Genomic DNA, 19105 nt, shown 5'->3' with positions numbered 1-19105 from the left:
TGTTGCAGATTTATATCATGCACTTGAAAACTTGAAAAGTTACAGCTCTGCTTGTTTTGTCACTTGGCAAAGCTCTTAATTTGATCCCCAAGTTCCAGGAAGCTTAATGGTCTTTTTTTTTTTCTTTTATGACAAGCTAAAAAGTAGTTTTCTTGGTACTTATTTTCTGTCTTGTGCCTCTTTACCTCTCACAGTTGCATGTTCAGGTTTACATGGTGGAGGTAAGAGGAGGCTCACTGTGGGACCTGAGAACAGGATGTAACAACAAATCTTATCTGAACCTGAATTCAAACTGTGGCAATCCTGAGTAATTGCAGATAAAGGCAAATAGCTGCGGAGCTGCACTTTCACCTGTTTTACTTGCAGGCCAGCTCACATCTCTGTGTTGACACTGGGATTACACAGCCAGCAGAGAGGGCAGCTTGGCATTTAAGCAGAGATGGGGGAGGGTTGCCCTCAGTGTGTAGCATTGAAGGCAAATAAGGGCATCATGTGCAAGTGTCGTTCTTTCAAACTTTTTTGGCAGAATCTGGGAAGTTGATTTATGAAAAGTTGTGGGGATTTTTTGGCATTTGCCTATTAAGGAAGTTTGCTTTCTGTTAGCTGTCTAGATTTAAGCTGCATGATTGCACCGCTCCATCTGTTCAGTCATGACAGTATACAGGGAGGTTATGTATCTTCAGCTAAAATTAACATCCTAAGAAACACAAGCTTAAAAAATGGAGAGCTCGTACAGTAAGATGTATGGCTCTTGTCAAAATGCAAATGTTACCTGGGAACTTCTATTAGAATGTTTCTATTTCAGTGTATAACGTGAAATTCTTGGTATTAGTGTTGTGTTTTCTGCATTCTGTCAATCTGTTTCAGTTCCTGAGTTGTCCATTTGCATTTTTACAGGCATTGTAAATTTAGAGATTTATTGCCTGGGTTGGTTTTTTTATGCTGCTCAGTGCTGGTGGTGTTATTGCTTTGGTGGCTTTTTATTTTTTATTAAACAACTGCCATATAATGGAAACTTCTGGTTGCCATAAAGCGACTAATGACTACAGTTCTTGCATCTGTGATGAGCATTAGTTAGTTTGGTATGTCACAGCTGCCTAACAGAGCCCATGGGTAAGTTAGTTGTAGTCAGCGCCCCTTGAAATGTGGAACTGCTGGATCCTGTCTGCAGCTGCTGAAATTTGGGATGTGATGGAAATGTATCACTAGCAAGGTAAGAGGCATAACTGCTAATTAGTGGTAGGACAGAGTGGATGCTTTGTGCTAGGGTAAACTGATAACTGAGCAGGGTAAGAGGATTGGGGATAGCTTTAGCTGATCCGTAGTCTTAGAGGGAATAAAGAGAAAAAGCTGTAGATTAAGTTGTAGAGTATACAGACTAACAGGCTAACTAAGCTGGTGCCCCAAGCTTGCTTTGCTTTCTCTTAACTGGGTAAAGATTCCACACCAAGCATTATGATGAAGAAACCTAATTCTCAGAATTACACAAAAATATTCTACAAACGTGACCGATGGCTGCTACTGATCTGCTAGCATCCAGCTCTCAGCATTGGCAATAAATAATGCAATTGCAATATTCCTTCTACAGGATGAATACTCCATATTTCCTCAGACATACTCCATAGACATCAATGGCTACATTCTTGTTTATTCAGTCACGTCAATAAAAAGGTAACAAAGTCTGTTGTGTTCTCCTGCTTCACATGTTAGCCACAGACATATCAGCTCAGCTTCTGCCTCTGCTTTATTTTTCTTTACGTGTGTGTAATCCCTTCAGTCTCTTTGCCTTAGAAATGTAATTGAAATACAAAAGAATGGCTTCTTCAGAATTTTCCCCTCAGATCCAAATGTCCCAAGCACTTTGCAGACCGAAGCAGGAGGTACTTGTGTGAGAAATGGGGCAGTGCTGAGCTCCAGTGATTGAGTGTAAGTGAAAGCACATAGACCGGTCCCAGGAACAAACAGGCTTTGTGCTGTAGCATAAGAGGCAAAGATGGAGATCAGCATGAACCACAAGGGCACTGCACGTTTATATGAAGAGCCAAGCTAGGTGTTCATCTGTCCCTCAGCATAGCAGCTTGTTGCAGTACTGAGACTCCTTTGGTTTCCCATCCTGACTCGTTCTGGTTAACCATCAAAAACTTTGACACAAGCAGCAATATGAGACTTCTGGCCTGTAGGCTCAGTTTTGCTATGCTACAGCAAATCTCTTCTTTGAGATTTTCCAGAGTTTCTGTCTTGTCCTCACTGCTAACCATAGTCAGCTCTCAGATGAGGACAGGCTCCATCATAGCTGGAGAAGCACTTAGAAGTGTCTCAACCTTTTTTAAGGTATTGTCATCTTCTGTTATTTTATCCTTTCCCTTTGGTTACTTGATTTAAGTACAGGTTAACCTTGAATCACTCTTAGTTTTCTAATACTGTACAGCATCTTCAGCCAAAATAATCCTCTTTTATTTTTTCATTTGTTGAAAGTGATGTTAAGACCTGAAGCCTTTCACTTCAGATGGAAGAAAAGTACTGCTTCCCTTGTACTTGTAAGCTGATCAGCTTTTGACAAGCGCTGAAGCATTCCATGTCTTTTTCTCTGAAGCAGGAAAAAGTCATCTTGAGTGTCTTTCAGTAAGATCTTCATGAACTGCAGGTGAAACAGCTTTCTTGTTGGCTCTTCTGTGCTTCTCAGAAAATGGATGTGCTGCTTCTAAGTTCTTTAATGTTGAGCACATTTTCAGTTCTTCATTCTTGGAGTTCTTCATTCTTGGTTTTCATCAGTCGTTTTGAAGTAGTGAACAGAAAGCACGTGTGTTTTGGGGGAACTACAGCAGATGTGAGGCTTTCATGTGTGCCTTAAGAAACTACTTTTTTCCTTCTTTTTTTCTCCCTCCTTTAATCCGAGATCTATTGTTGGTGCTGAGTGACCTGTATAAAGTTGGATTAATATTCCCAGTCCTCAGAAGAAATTCGCGTTGTTCAGTATTTGATTCTTGATCAACTTAATCCCAATTCTTGCTTTTTTTTCAAAAATTTCAAAGTATTGATGATCCTTTCTTGTTCAGTTTCTTATCTAAGTTCAGTATCAAGATGATGTTAAGGCAACAGTAAAGATCTTCCACTGCACTCTGGTAGCTTAGATGTCTTTTCCAGGCAATCACATGTCTCAGTTTCTGTTGAAGTGTGTGTATCGATCGGAGAACTGATCCAACTGAGTGGGAGCTTTGACATCAAACTAAATAGAAATGTCCTCTTAAAATTATCTTCCCTGCTGATCTCCACTGGGAAGTTTATAATGGGGCTCAAGTGAAAGCTGATGCCCTACATTTCTAATATTCCCAGACTCTCAGCTGCAGGGCTACTGGAAGGCTTTTGCTCTAGTTCAGCTTAATTAAATTCCAAATTTGTATCATGCTATGTTCCATGATCTTGTATAGCACAGCTAGTAATCCTTCAGGTTGTGTTTCACACTGTTTTCCTGTAATCCTGTTTGCTTAACAGAACTGGAAAGGACCTCTTATGGTCTGCAGACCTCTTGCTGTTTCATGACTTGGTGTGATGTTGGTTTGGTGTTTGTTTTCTTTTTTGGAGGGGGGTGGGATTTGTTGACAAGGGTTCTAATTTGTGCCTTTCCTCCTTCTAGTCTTGTGTTTGACAAAGCTTTCCAAATTAATGAAATTGATCCAGTCAATCAAGTTTCATTCTGGGTAGTTCTTACCAGCTTGTTTCTGTGCCAGAATCGTGGGAATTTAAATAGCCTTCCCTTTTGGTTTTCACCTTGATCTATTAATAAAGATCAGCTGTTAATCCTTGGTCTATTTTGCTAAAAATTGAGCTCTAGATGAGCAGAAACTGAGAACTGGGCAGCACAAGTTGGAACCACAGGTGGGGGCATGCACTGTGCTGTGCAGTGGTGCAGTGCTTTTCTGGCTACACTGGCAGCAGCTTACCTAGTAGTAGAAAGAAAGTGATTGTGTTACATTGGTGACTCAGTCATCCTGTGGCTAGTATGCTACATCTCTCCTCTTGCTTCAGGCTGAGAAACAGTTCTGTGGTCTGTATCAGAATTATTTTGAATGATTTCTCCTTCAGTTTTCAGGGTCATCTGATTCTCCTTGTAATGTTGCCTCTGCACTTGGTCACAGCTCAACACCATTTAACTCTTACTTCTGAGATACTCTGCTGAAAGTCCAAGACCAGTTCTCAAGCCCAGAATTTCTCTTCTACCTTTTTAGCATAAGCTCTTCATAGCCCTTAAATCCTTCCATTGATTCCACATTTACGTAGTCTGTAGTATTGAATTTGAGTCAGTAACAGCAAGATGTGCTGGACTGAGTTACTTCTTTTTGTACACAATTTCTGAACAGGATATACTAAACCTACTAGCTCAACATGGAAGTATTGAGTTCTGCTCAGTCTGTAAAGCTGTTGCTGAAATAATGCAAACAGACCTCCTTGACACAAAATCCTTCTGAACCACAATATTGTTTATTGCTCAGAAGTGAGAAGCTTTAAGGAGTCCCAGCAGCCTGAGTAGTGCTTTCAGACACCAGTTCTTTGAGAACTCAGAGCTTGGATGCACATTGGAGTGCTGCCCCGTTTGTAAGAGCTTCAATTCTAATTTAAGCACAGTCCAAAGTGAAGACCCTTTTCTTCTTGTGTAGCTGTGTGTTGGGTCTGTGAACCTTCACCTCTCTTAAAGCTCAGGTGTGCACTTCATGCACCAGCATCTTTTTTCCAGTGTAATCAGAAGAGCACATCATCTGCTCTTTCACTCTGTTGATAGCTTGTTCTCAAAAGTATTAAAGTCAGACGTGGGGTTTCAGGCCTCACAGTGTTGTGCAGTGCTGTTTCTTATCTCCAGTCATGCAAACATCACGTGGGCAGCAGGTGAGCTGTCAGGTGCCTCAACAACCACTGCTTTGCCCATCAGGTTCTTCATTATCCCTAAGAAATAGGAACTCAGCCTCCTCTTGGTTTTCACAGAATGCCAAAACGAAATTCAAAGAACTCTATATGAGTTAAGATTTATTAAAAGTTATGCATTCCTTCTTGTTGGATTGTGCTTAACTGAATGCTATTCCTTTGAAACTCTGCTTTAATTTGACATGCTCATCCAGGTGTGTCAGACTCTAGTAGCTGAATTTCTTATTGTGAATGCAAACCAGATTCCGGGGGGGGGCATGGGGGCTTTTTATGTGTTACTGCACCTGTCCTGGGTAACATTGTTTATTTGTGCAAGTATCAGAACTGGGTGGGCTGTAACCATGTGCAAAGTACTGTTTGCTGCTGCCTCTGGGATCATTTTGTCTGTTGTACACAAACCAGTAACACTTCAGCATCTTTGTAGTTCTGTCACTATACGTAATTTTTAACACAGCAATCTACATATGCATTTAATTGCTTGTGTATTGATTGGGTATTAAGGATAAGCATTGGAGTGCATGTGTGACTTCATCCCTTTATTTTGCAGTTTTGAAGTGATAAAAGTTATCCATGGCAAGTTATTGGATATGGTGGGAAAAGTCCAGTAAGTAGTGACACTTTCATCTCATTTCACTGCAGGCATGTTGCTAATACTTTGTTCAGTATACTATAACTATTCTGAAGTTCTGAACTTTCTTTCACAGAATACCCATTATGCTGGTTGGAAATAAAAAAGACCTGCATATGGAACGGTATGTGAACTCCAGTATGTGGGAAATGCAAGGCAGCAGCCAGCATTCCTGTGGCTGCCATGGCCAGTTTTGTTCTTGGCTTTCCATGACTAAAATCAAAATAGAGGTTACAACAAAGGTACCAGCAAGGAATTGTGTCCAGAATGTGTGCTAGCAGCTTCTGTTGTAATGTTTTTTTGGAAGCTTTTAGCAAGAATCAACATTTCTTTCAAGACAAGGAAAGATGTATCTTTTTTTACCACTCTAAGACATGAGATGATGCTGCAGCTTAGGGAAACAAGTCAGATTTGGGACAATTGCTCTCTTCTGGGTCACATGGAAGTTCTACTTGGCCCAGCAGTGAATTTGACAGCAGCGAATAGCAATTGTTTGGCCTTTCAAAATGTTTTATATGCCTTCAGTGCTTCAGTACTGTGTGGGGACATTCCTGAAGCTTCAGTCCTTCTGTGAGTTATAAAGAAACACGCTTTCCTCTCTTTTGCCAGGGTGATCAGCTATGAAGAAGGGAAAGCTTTAGCAGAATCCTGGAATGCAGCTTTCTTGGAATCTTCTGCTAAAGAAAATCAGGTAACAGATTTAAGATTCGCTTATTCAAATAGGAATGCTATGGAATGTCTCATAGTTTCACTTAATAAAGGAAGCTGAATATCTGCACGTCCTGTACAGATAGTTTGTGTAGATGGCTGGAAACAAAATGGGTGTCTGCATTCAGGTTTACACATATATATATACATATATATGCTTTTTGATGCAAGTGTAAGTTAAAGGGTGAAATGGAGAACTGAAAGTTAAGCTTTGCTGAACAAAACAGAACAGTTGGTGGCAAACTCAAACTTGCATCTCTGCTGTGTGTGGGGCGGATCTGTGATCTGCAGTGACCTTGAATAGGGAGCTCCTTGTTGCTTCAGGGGGGTGAGTTGGAGTAAGGGAATGAACCTCATGTTTTAAGGTGCTAAGCAGGACTTGGTCTGTCTAGTGGGGGGAATAATAGTTTTATGGGCACAGAACTAATGAGAAAAATGTTAGACCAGAGCAGAGGCAGGCAGACATTGTTGTGTTATAGCTGTAGTGAAGTTGCTTTAAATTCCTTCAAAACACCTTCTCAGTATATTCTGGAATTTGAACTTGTTCCTTGTGACTTATCATAACACTTTGTCACTGATTTGATGCCCTACACTTGAGTATTTAAGCTACAAGAACCTACTGGTTTGAGCTTGAAGTAATTAAAAGCATCTATAGGTTGAGGGTGTCAGCCTTTCTAACTTATTTTGTGTTGCTTTTTTTTTTTTCTGTTGGTCTTGCCAAAGTCAGTACTGTTGCTTCTTGCAGGTGTGAATGTATGGCGGGGTCACAGGGGCACTGGCAGGCTGTGTTTAGAGAAATCTGTCCTTAGCACAAGTGTTTACATTGTCTCATATTTAACCTAATACAGTCACATCCTTCGGTGTTCTCAGCAGCAGAATCAGAAGGGCAGTCCCATAGCTGGGGCAGCATCTGCATGAGCAGCCTTTCTTTTCCCCATTTTCAGCTGCAAAACAAGCAGCTGCTGACTGATAACTTGTAGCTCTACTGGTAGCAGACACTTGAGTAAGGTTGGATTTTCCCTGGCAGGAAACTTGCAGGTTTTTTTTCTCCACGAATGGAATTAGTTTCTAAGTACTTCTGTTTCTGGCTAAGAGTTGCACTAACCATGTCAGAACTGGCTGTGATAAAAGCATGCAGTTTCTTAATATCTTCTCTACTTCTGGAGAGCCTCAGATGCGTACCTGCAGAAACTAAATTGCCAGCCTAAGGAATACACCAGTTAAAAGAATGAGATTATTTATTTATTTTCAAACAACTCAGTACTTCTGGAATAGGCAGAGCCATTGTTTGTCCTTTTTTTTTGGACGTAGTTCACAATGTGTAACAGTGTAGTAATTCATATCTTAGAGAATATCTTACTAATAACTCTTGTGAAGTTTGCATTGTGTATTGTCTTGGTTCAAAGAGAAAAAAAAAAGAAAGCTGTGTATATTTATGCAAAGAAGCTACAAGCTTTATATGATGCTTGGCATGCCTTGCATATTAAATTGCTGTGCTAACAAAGTCCCATTGACTGCCATGTATCTGTGCCTGTCCCTTGGTCTCAGAGTATCTGCATTAAGTTAGCTTCTAGCTGAAATTCGTATGGGGAACTGGTGCTGGGACAGAACTCCTCCTTGCTGTGGACATTACAGTAAGCAGTAAGGTCATGCCTTGTGTGTAATACACCTAGAAACTGGCTGACCTGAGATGTTCAGGAGGCGGTGTGTTGCTTTGTGGGCATCTGATGGGCTCCCTCTGGATGCTGGGACATATGCAAGAAAGCATAATGGAGCCCAGAGTGGGGCAGCTCTCTTCATGTTCCTGCAGGCAGATGCTGAAGGAGGTGGATGATTGAGCTTGGAAGGCAAAGTGTAAGGCCTGAAGCTGTGAGGTTCTAGGGGTAAGAGAAGTCTTGTCTCTGAAATCTGTCTAGTTTTGGTGGATGTGGAGCTAGAGTATGACAGTCTCTGGTGTGCTGGTCTGAAATTGGTTTGGTACATGGGGCAGCCTACAGAGAGACTGTAGGCTGATTCCAGTTTGACCTACATGGTCTGTCCTTTATAGCAGCTCTTAGCAAGGAATTTAATTAAACTCTAAAAGGAGAGGAGGCATTCCCTGTTAGAAGTTCTAGCAGAGGCTTCTCTCTCTCTATGAAAGGAGGTGGGAAAGCACTGACTCATCTCCCTTCCTGCTTTGCCCAAAAAAACCCAAAAACTATTTGGAGCATCTGTGGGAGTCCTAGGAACAAATCCCTGCTGCAGCAGGCAACTCAAATGGTTGTGCAGATGAACTTAATCCAACCAGGCCTGTTCTGCTGGGAGTTGTCAGAAGATGCCATACTGATGAAATGGTGTGGCTTTGTCTCTCCCACTTCCCGTCTATTCAGAGATCTTAAGCTGACATGAAGGTAAGTGGTAGGGGCTGGTAAGAGTGCCTCATGTCTGATCTCCTTTAGGCTTTGTGTCCTTTCTTCTAGATTTTGGTGGCCTGCTGAGGCTTTGGAGCTTGTGTATCATATTGGGCACCTGGGGAGATCCCTGGACTTTGAGAGGGCAATTCTGGGGCTGGATGCCCAGGAAAAGATGCCAGTTAAATTAAGTCTTGGTTGGAGATCATCAGCCAGATTGGGTGAATGCTTCCTACAAAAAGAATTTTGGGTATTTTGGGGCTTTTTTTGGTTCATTCTAAAAGTCAATTTCAAGCTGGAAATGTTTAAGGACATCGTGTATCTTGTAAGCAAAATATGAGACACACGGAATCATGTTGAGCTATGACCTGAAGCTGAGTTCAGGTATTAAATCCCTTCTCTGGGCCCTAGATGTGCTTGTTGTGTTTTCTCAAGCTGCTTAATTATTTCTGGATGTGTTGAAGTGCTGTGTATCTATGGGGCTAACTTCAGGAGCTTCATTCAGGCTTTTCTTGGGGATTTGTTACTTCGTTTCCCCTAAGCCATAGTGCAGTGCTTTGTCTTTAATCCCAGCACAATAAATTGCTAATGGTGTGAAATACAGCCAGAACCCAGATTGGTCCCTAAACCTGCTTGAAGGCAGAGAGTAATGAGCATTCATGTGTCCATCCACTTACACAGAATTCATTAGAAGGGCTTATTTTAGAAGGGGGAAGGAAGTAGTAAAAAAAAATAAAAAAAAATAAAAAAAAATCCACTTCTCACCAAAACAGCTCTCCTAAAAATGAGTTCTGGGATGTTTCTGCTTTCTCAGTAGTTGCATATCCCAGCCTGAAAGGTGCAATACGTGAGGATGCTCAGAGGGGCTTGGGATCTTCCCCATCTCCCCTCCCTCAGAAATCTGGGAGAGCTTTCCCTGGGAGAGCATTTGGGGGAAGGGGAAATGCTCTTCCTTACCTGACTATTGTTCAAGTTCCTTTGCCCAGTTCTGTGCCAAGAACAACCAGTAGCACGAGCGGCAGAGAATTTCCTCTCCAAAATCACCAAGCAGTTGTGTTTGGAAAGCAGCACTGAGCTGAGTAGCAGCTGTGGGCTGGGTTTAGGGCTTCAGACCTTCCCATTTGTGCACCTCCTGGGCTCTGTTCCTTTGGCATCCACGGGTGTGCGTGTGCAGGAGCACTGAGCCTCCTGGTGCCTCGCACACAGCAGCACCATTGCCTTGCCTGGCATCTCTTTCACTTCCTCAAGGGAAGGTGGTAGAAGAGAGGCAGATGGTTTTCTGTAGGCTAGATGTGACCCACATCCTGTAACTGCACCATACGCAGACAGATGCATAGAAAGTCTGGCTGCGTTCTTTATTCCTTGTTGCAAAACAGTTTCCTGCGTTGCTTAAAAGCTCATTCTAAAATCCTTCAGCATATTTGGGCTGAATTACAAGTTCCTACGGGTTAACTGCAGGGCACTGATTAAAGCTTCTCACTGAATGTATGTTCTCTGTGAAATGAATTAGCAGCCCTGTGAACTCCTACATCTCAGCGTTCCCAACAGCGTGGCTTTGACAGTGAATATATAGCTGCTTGGTTGTTGGAATAAAGCGTGGGTTTTTATAGTAGGTGCTTTCAAGCAGGAATATAAAGAATTGGTGCATTAGAATGTCAGCTGTAAGCAATGAAATATCAGTAACAGTGTATTTGTAAATCAGTACATCACCTATTTGTAAATCAGTATGCCACCTATTTTTGACTAAGGGAGACTCTTCGTCAGTGGAAGCAGTTTGCTAGCAGCTGTGGTCCTGTCTCATCAAATGAGATTGAAGGGAAAGCATGGACACGTCGTTCAGATCCTGTTTGGATCGTGGAGGGCCGTTGTCAGCAGGCGACTCCCAGCCTAACAGCATCTGCTGCCTTCCCTTTGGAGGGAATGCATTTTGTGTTGGTGTAGTGGGTGAAGGTGCTGAGGAACGCTCCGTTGAGGCTGGCACTGCCTGCTGCTCACCGTGTGCTCTCTCTTTGCAGACCGCCGTTGATGTTTTTAAGAGGATAATTTTGGAGGCAGAAAAAATCGATGGGGCAGCTTCACAAGGGAAGTCTTCATGCTCAGTAATGTAATTCCACTGCAAAGCCTGAAAACAATGGGAATACATTCTACCTGAAGAAGCAAAACTGCCCTTTATCTTCAAGGATAAACTATGCTTTCTTTTTTTTTTTTTTTTTTAATTTTTTAATTTTTGTGGTTTTTTTCTTCTGTTAACCTGAGAGATACACAGTTGGTTTGGAGCCTTTCCCTTCAGATTATGTTAAACTCTGACTCCTGTGCAAATGGCTTCACTTCCATTTTCAAATTTTAAGCAATCATATTTTCAATTTATATATTGTATTTCTTAATATTATGACCAAGAATTTTACTGGCATTAATTTTTCAGTGTAGTTTGTTGGTTAGAATAATCATCAAAATGATGCATATTGTTACACTACTATTAACTAGGCTTGGATATCAGTGTTTCTTTGTGTTAAATGTATACTTGTAAATAAAATAGCTGCAAACCTTCATGTTCTCCTTATAACTTTTTGGTGGTTGCCCTATGCCAGCTTCTGTGTGAGATGTTCACCTGTTGGCCTTAAGAGGAGCGTGCAGTGGCTTAGGAGGAAATCCCAACCACTTGTACTGCTGGAATTCCAAGGTGCCTGGATAACTCAGCTGGATTTTGTGCTGGTTATAGAAAGGAGATGCAAGGGACACCTTTGTAAGGGTGTCAGGGCAAGGTGTGGAAGGAGCAGCTGGATTTTGTCAAACAGCACTGCTTGTTCCTCTGTGTGACCATGAGAGCTGCAGGCTGAAGGGCACACATCTGTTCCAAGGAACAGGCTGACATGCAGCTGTGCACTGGGGTTGGAATGGATTTAGCCAAGTTAAACTTGCTAAGAAAACAAAAGTGTTGTTTAAAATAAATTGCACGTGGAACAAATAGATGTGAGTTGCTTATCATGCATTTCTGTACTGGTGCATCCAGCTCGTGTGGGCTCCCAGCACCTGGCCTTTCTCCTGAGCCTGTTCCCAGTGCTGTCTTGGGCAGCTTCTTCAGTCTGGAATTAGACTACTTGAACTTGGTATTTGAGAGGAAAAAAAAGTGCAGTTGGCCTACTTTGTGTAGAAGATGCTGATTTAGGGAAAGGTTTATTAAATGAGGTGTTTTCTTGAGTCCATTGAAAAGTTTAATTCTTGGCAGGAATAAAATGGAAGGGATACTTGCAGTGGTTCTGCAACCAGACTTAGCTTTTGCTTTTTAGTCTGTGCTAAATGATGCAGATGTGACAAGTCTCATCTCTGTGGGTTGTCCTCAGACTGTTAATTGTCTGAACAATTAGTATTTGTAGAAAAACTTTACTTTCAGGATTCAGAACCTGACCTTCAGTGGAACCCAAGGACGATAAGTGTGTGGAAGGCACCTTCCAGCAGTGAGGATCCTGGGTAGCCTCGCTCCTTTCTGCTTACTGAAGTGTTTCATGGGTTTGGCTCTCCAACATGAGAGCCCTGAAGGGGGTTGGTGCCCTTGGAAGCCCAATGTTACGTATATAGACAGAGTTCTTGCTTCTATCTTGTCTGGAATTCAGGGAGCATAATGTGGCAGCTGCCCTGATCCCATCAGGGGTTCCCAAGAGCTCTGCTAAGTGATGCACAGCTTGTAAGGGAAATCAGGAAGGAAATGGCAAGTTCTCTGGGTTGGCTGAGATCCCACCTGTGTCACTGTGCCCCATGCAGGTGCTGCAGGCACTGATCCACGAGGACCTGCTGGGCTCATGCTGCTAATTAATGCCACTGGGCTCTGGCCTTGCAAGGAGATATCAACAGGGTCTAATAAATCAACAGGGTCTAATTAGTCCTTGTGCAATCAGCACTGCTCATCCTCTGAACACACTGCTGATGCTGGGTAAACCTCACAACCTCTTCTAATGAGGTCAGCATCTCTCTCTCTCTCGCTGCTGGGGAGAGGCAGAGACCCTTGCAGAGGTGTCTTCAATCCATGAGAATGGGGAAGGCACAACTGAGCATCAGCAACACTGACTGGCATTGCTGCCCAGAGAGCTGTGGGTGCTCCATCCCTGGAGGTGCTCAGGGCCAGGTTGGACAGGGCCCTGGGCAGCCTGAGCTGGTGATGGGCAGGCAGTCCATGGCAGGGATGGTAACTGGGTGGGCTTTGAGGCAGCCGCTCTGCCTTCTTATTACTGTCTATTCCAAATAATCATGTAAAAAAGAAATCATTCCAAAAGTAGCAGCAAACGTGCACCACTAATCATCCAAAACCCTGCCAAGCAAATCTATTGTTTCACTGCCTGTCCCCAATCAAAACCCTGTGCTCAGCAGCCCTGGGCCCCATTCTGCCAACTAAGCACAGCTGTGCAAAGCCCCAGCTCCCACTGCTTTGTCCCAAAAGCCCCGTGGCAGCAGCCCCACTGCCTGGCCCATATATAGCGGGGCAGCCTCGCGTGCTGCAGGGTTGGGTCAGCTTCTGATTTACAGTCCTGGAGAGCAGCCATCAGGAAATGTCTCAGTACTCAGGAAAAGTAAGTACGGCCTCACGCTGGGACGGGCTGCTGTGGGGTGAGGGTTGGGTGATGTCCCACTCAGGTGCAGATTCAGTGCAGCAGGGATGGGGAGGGTGCAGGGATGGGAGTGCGTTTGGAAGTAGGGCTTTGTGTTTGAATCTTCATGCTGGAAACCACAGAATGATTTCAGTTGGATGGGACTCTTAAGGGCCATCTGGTCAAACCCCCCTGTGCTGAACACGGACACCTAGAGGTCCATTCAGAGCCCCGTCCAGCCTGACCTCGGGTGTCTCCAAGGATGGGGCACCCACTGCCTCTCTGTGTAACCTGTGCCAATGCCTCACCAGAATGCTTGTAAGGGGATGGTTGCATGCTAGGAAAGAGGCTGAAAACCAAGCTGACCCCAAAATGAGGCACTGGTGAGAGGTTCCCATTGCTTCGCAACTGAGATCCTCACCTCCATCCCCCTCTCCTCCCCACCCCAGATCACCTTCTACGAAGGGAAATGCTTCTCAGGCAGGAAGCTGGAGGTGTGCAGCACCTGCAGCAGCTTCCAGCAGCGAGGCTTCCCCAACCGTGTCAACTCCATCCGCGTGCAGAGCGGGGCCTGGGTCTGCTTTGACCACCCTGAGCTGCATGGGCAGCAGTTTGTGCTGGAGCACGGCGAATACCCACACTGGCAGAGCTGGAACGGCCGCGGCGACCGCATGGGCTCCTGCAGACCTGTGGGCATGGTGAGCAGCTCTGATTGCCCCAGGGGGTGGGGATAGGATTCCGGGTGTAAAACACAATGGCATTGATGGGAACGGGGTTGTTGCAGTGGTTTTCAAAAGAGGCAGGGGATGCTTGTGGGGGAACGGGAGTGTGCATCCCTGGGGGTGCCAGGGTTGGACTGAGGTCTCTTAAGCTGGGCTGAAGCACATGGGTCTCCTGGTGCTGATCCCTCTGCTATGGGATGCGCCCTGATGCTCAGACCGCAGCTTCTCATGCCTTCTCATTTCCCCAGGGGATATCAGCGAGGGCTCTGGGGGTTATAATTCTCTGTGGCTTTTATTTTTGATGTTGTTACTGACTCAGCCCCCTTGTCCCCAGCACGGGCAGCACTACCGCATCCAGCTGTTTGAAGGGAGCTGCTTTGGAGGCCGCAGCATGGAGCTCACTGAGGACTGCTCTTGTCTGCAGGGCCGGGGCTGGGAGCAGCCCCACGTCAATGCCGTGAGGGTGTACGGTGATGGCGCGTGAGTATCCACTGTGTCCTACAGCTAATGGGGCCTGGGGGAGCCTACAAGCCTGGCCAAGGCTGTGGTTACACCGGGGATTTTGGTGCTTCTGATATTGAGTGCGGAATGAGAGCAGCTCTAGTAGGGTGTTATTTCAGGAGGGTAGCAGCTGAGCACAAGCTACATGAACTTGGAGACGCATTCAAGAGGTGTGCAACCCAACACTCGGCCCATCCCTTCCCTTTTTCTCTTTCCTTTCACATTTCCTTGTGTTTTTCCAAACACCTCTTTAAAACCCACGTGAAACCCGCTGGGCACCACAGTCAGGACTTTCGTTTTTTAAGTGGCTTCCCCAGGGCTTCCTGCAACACCACAAACCTCCTCCTTGGACAGCAAACGTGAGGCAGCAACACCTCGCCTTCACATTAAATCGTTTTTCTTAAAGACAACAGCAGCTGCTGTGGTGAGGAGGTGGGATGCTGGGATCCCCCTGTGGGGATTTTGGTGCCTTGTGAAGCTGCTTTGTGGATGTATTGCCCCATCCTTCTGCCCCACGGAATTCCCGAACACTTCTGCAGGTCAGCAGCTCTGCCTTGTTCCAGCTGTTGGGTGGCAAAATTCCCCAGTGCCATTACATTTCGCCTGTCCTAGGCTGGATTTGCACATCTCATGTGATGCTGGGCATTGCGGAACAGGAAGAACTGTGCTGCACTCCAAGACTGCAACACCCTGACACCGGGTATAATGTGGAGCTTTTTTTGATTCAACAGAAGACCTTTCCATTTCATAAAAAGAAAAAAGAAAGAGAAAAAAAAACAAACCAGACTTAGAATCATAGAATCACAGAATCATTATGGCTGGAAAAAATCACCGAGTCCAACTCCATCCCACCATGCCCGATAACCACGTCCCTCAGTGCCACAGTTCCATGGTTCTGGAACACCAGACGTCTTCATTGCCCACTGATGGATACACAGAGTTGGTTTATAACCACCAAGGAGCTCTCGAGGGAAGAGCAGCCAGAGCCCAGCAGGGGCCCTGCACCATGGGGAGGACCAGTGCCATAATGCCAAGAGCCCATGAGAGTTTGGGGACCAATGATTCACCACACATGTCCCTGTAGCAGAGACTGGAGTCGGAGAAATTGGGATGCTGCCCAGAAACTTTCAAGCACTTGAATTTTTCAGATTGATTTCCCCCTCCTTCCAATAAGGGCCACAAAGCTTTCTCTCCCTCACACGTGTGTGTAGACGTTTGCCTGCTTATGTTCACATGATGCGACTTTTCAAAGGCTTTCTGTGCCTTTGGCATTGCATGCCATAGAGCTTTTCTTTTGAGATTGAGGACAAGCAGACAGAAATGGTGCTGATGAAGCCGTGAAAGCAGTTCTCAAATGGAAGTGCTGTTGTGGGGCAGTTCTGAGGTGTCTCTGTCCCTTTAGCTGCACCTGCTCAATGGGAAGTGTCTTTGGCCATCCAGCTTTCCTCAGGATCCATCACCAGATGAACCAACACAGCACATCCCACCATGATGATGGCCCTTCCACAGCAGAGAGGCTGGTGCTGTCCTTGTTCATTGCAGGGGAGTTGGAGCAGATGACCTTGAAAGATCTCTTCCAACTCAAATGATTCTGCGATGCTATGAAATAAAGGAAGGGCTAAGTAAGCACGTAAGTCCTCACTCATCACCTTGTGTGGCCAATATGCCTCAGTCCCATCTTTCTGGTGTTCTTTGTGCTTCCTTTTTTTCACAGCTTTCCCCTAGGTGGAGGAGCAAGTGATCCTGATGGGTCCCTTCCAACTTGGCCTATGATTCTGTTCCATACGCAGAGAAATAAGTTGATGGGATGGGGTAGAAAAGGAAGAAATCCATGTGTGCATTATGCACAAGGCTGGGGTGTGTTCAGAGGAGGATAATGATGTTGTACATCGCTCTTAATTAATGTGAAGAGCTCAGCAACCTCTCCAAGAGTGCACATTGGGATACACGACGAGGGCACAGAGATCTGGGGCACCCTGCCCTGCAGCCGTGTGAGCAGCACTGCGAAGCGAGCCTGGAGGAAAGCCTCTGCATGGCTTTGTCATCTCCTTTTGGATAGAAACTGGCTGCAAAAAGTACTGGAGGACGAGCTTGTTCATTTGTAGGAAACACCCCAGAGCCAGCTGCTTGGCCGAGCACTCTTTGGCAATGCTGCATGCTTGCAGACCGCAGCTGTGCCAGCAGCGCAGTGGGACCAGGCAGGCAGCCGGTGCTGTGCGGACAGATGGAGCTGAGACCCACCTGGAGGCATCCCAATAGTGCACACCAACCCAAACACAGCCAGCAGTCCTTGGGGTGGCTCAGCTGAATGCTCCCAGCTTTTGTATTCTAGTGCTCACGGTGGTTGGCTTTACAAATGAATGTTTTTTCCTACAGATGCAGCTTTTTGCTCTGGGTCAGGCTGATCTGAACTCGCCAGCTGTTGGCTGACCCTGCAGCAGTCATTGCCCCGTGCTGTGCTTAAAGGAATTCCTCCCACAAGCAGTAGGTCCTAACCAAATTGTCACTGCTGGATGTCTGGTGAGAGATGAGCCACAAAACTCAACTGATTTGGGATAATTTGGGAGATTAAAGTCGTGCTCTGCTGTCATTGCTGAGCCCATAGGTGGGGCGAGTAACAGTGACCTCTGATTTGGGGAGAGAAGAACGAGGCAGAGATGAAAAGTTCAGCAGTGAAACCTGAATGTGAAAGTGTCAGCAATGGCAAAGCCTGGTTAACAAGCATGGGAGATGTGAACAGAGGACAGAGCTGGTGGCTGTTGCTGCATTGAGACCATGGCACAGTGCATATTAAGGGGTTGAAGAGAGAGAAGAGCAACAACATGAGCTGCTGAGATAAGAGATAAGGGGAATAAAACAGAACCCAAATCTGTCCCTGCTAGGAAATATCAGAAAGGTTGTTGAGAATTGCTGGAAAAAGAGAGGATGTATTAAGTACAGATAAAGGTATGGTTTCCCTCATGGCTAAAGACTCACTTCTAGGAGGTAAAATGCATTTCATGTGTTGCAGCGAGTACATTTCTGCTTTTAGTCCAGAATGGGGCTGAGGGGACTCACATCCTTCTGTAGCACTGCCAAATCATAGAATCACAGAACCATAGAATCATAGGGGTTGGAAGGGACCTCTGGAGATCATCCTGTCCAATTCCTCACTAAAACAGGTTTCCTACAGTAGGTTACAAAGGAAAGGTCTTGAATATCTCCGAAGATGGAGACTCCACAGCTTTCCTGGGCAGTCTGTTCCAGTGCTCTGTCACCAGTGCTGCGAATTTGTTTCTGTTGTGTGTCGTGAAGATCAGCAAGGTCACGTCCCACCATAAACACACCATCCTTACAGCAGCATGAAGGGGGAAGCTGCTGGTCTGGGCTTTGGGGCTGGCATCACCCAGCCATGGGGACACCATTAATCTTTCCTTCTTGCTCAGGTGGGTGCTTTACGAGGAGCCCAACTATCGTGGCCGCATGTATGTGGTGGAGCGGGGCGAGTTCAGCAACTTCCGAGCATGGCAGGGCTTCAGTGCAAACGTCCAGTCCGTCCGGAGGGTCATCAACTACTAGCTGAGACCACGCCATCAGAGCTGGGCTGCTGGGCTGCTGGGCTGGGTGTCAACTCTTCAACTCATTGACCCATGGAATAAACTGTTCGACATCAAATTTTGGCTCTAAGTAAATTTGTTTCTGTCGATTGCATGAGTTCGGGAGGGAATGGATATGCTCAGCGTTTCTAAGGTTATGTGCTGTGATTTTACTTTTCTATGGTGCAACGATTCATAGGGAGTGATGGGACACATCTTCTCCCATAGCTGGTGGTGAGAAAAAGACCTGGGAAAGCTCCCAACAGCCCTCCCAGTCTGAGATGGGCATTAGGAAGAAATTCTTCTCGTTGCAGGTAGGGATGCACTGGCACTGCTGCCCAGAGAGCTGTAGGTGCCCCATCCCTGGAGGTGCTCAGGGCCAGGTTGGATGGAGCCCTGGGAAGCCTGAACTGGTGGGGTGCAGCCAGCCCATGGCAGGAGGATGGAACTGGATGACTTTTGAAGTCCCTTCCAACCAAACCATGCTGTGATTCTGCGGTGATCCTCTGACTCAAAAGCCCTTTGGCTGACTCCGAAGCACTGTGGGCTGCGATGGTGGCCATGCCCTGGGTGGCTCCTGGCGATACGTGGTCTGCTGGAGTTGTAACAATATTTAAGCATCCTTAATGGATTGCAAGGCATTTCTGGGTCAAGAAAGAAGGCAGGGAAATTATTCATTCATTGAGTGGGATGCACAAATGTACAATTCACGCATCAACTCTTGCGTAGTTCATTTTCTTTTAATTAAATGCAGCTTATGAAAGATTTTAGGAGTTCTTCCAGGATTAGCATTGCTTTTGCTTCACGAAGACTCTAATCTGCTCCTGAATTCAATGCTCTCTATTAAAAGTTAATATTCAGTCACATGCATTGCTCTCTGCTGTGACCTTCTGGACAGTAATCTGTTAAAAATAAGCCAAATGTAGTCCCAAAGAAAGGCAGGCATTGAGCTGTGAGTAGCTTTAAAGGAGGAGTTTAATTCATTTAAAGCACATTCAATGTCACAGTGCAGTATGAAGGATGAAGAAACAAAGGGCTTAAAATAAACCCTAGCTGGAATCCCAGATGGAGGGGAGGGAAGGGA

General features: G+C 45.3%; 2 protein-coding genes across 2 annotated transcripts in view; both read left to right on the top strand.

Moving 5' to 3' along the window:
* Window positions 1-11192, top strand: part of RHEB (Ras homolog, mTORC1 binding) — a 31283-nt gene extending 20091 nt beyond the window's left edge. Inside the window, 5 exon segments of the mRNA XM_031553844.1 lie at window positions 1589-1671; window positions 5465-5521; window positions 5622-5669; window positions 6155-6236; window positions 10659-11192. Coding sequence (XP_031409704.1) covers window positions 1589-1671; window positions 5465-5521; window positions 5622-5669; window positions 6155-6236; window positions 10659-10751 — 363 coding nt within the window. The 3' untranslated portion in view covers window positions 10752-11192.
* Window positions 11193-11334: 142 nt separating this feature from the next.
* On the top strand, window positions 11335-18158 carry CRYGN (crystallin gamma N). Its single transcript, XM_003206946.4, has 4 exons — window positions 11335-13205; window positions 13673-13921; window positions 14280-14425; window positions 17872-18158. The coding sequence occupies exons 1-4, from the start codon at window positions 13185-13187 to the stop codon at window positions 18002-18004; spliced, it is 549 nt and encodes a 182-aa protein (XP_003206994.1). The 5' UTR covers window positions 11335-13184; the 3' UTR covers window positions 18005-18158.
* Window positions 18159-19105: the final 947 nt, after the last annotated feature.

The sequence above is a fragment of the Meleagris gallopavo genome, chromosome 6, assembly GCF_000146605.3.
Source record: "Meleagris gallopavo isolate NT-WF06-2002-E0010 breed Aviagen turkey brand Nicholas breeding stock chromosome 6, Turkey_5.1, whole genome shotgun sequence".
NCBI classification, from domain to species: Eukaryota; Metazoa; Chordata; class Aves; order Galliformes; family Phasianidae; genus Meleagris; species Meleagris gallopavo.
Note: the sequence above shows the minus strand (reverse complement) of the source record. Positions and strands in the feature narration are given on the sequence as shown.

Bases quoted from the DNA above. Each gene is read 5' to 3' on its own strand.
- CRYGN (XM_003206946.4), top strand. From the start codon at position 13,185: ATGTCTCAGTACTCAGGAAAA. The intron at 13,206-13,672 runs GTAAGTACGGCC...TCCCCACCCCAG, and splicing joins TGTCTCAGTACTCAGGAAAA to ATCACCTTCTACGAAGGGAA. The intron at 13,922-14,279 runs GTGAGCAGCTCT...CCTTGTCCCCAG, and splicing joins CCTGCAGACCTGTGGGCATG to CACGGGCAGCACTACCGCAT.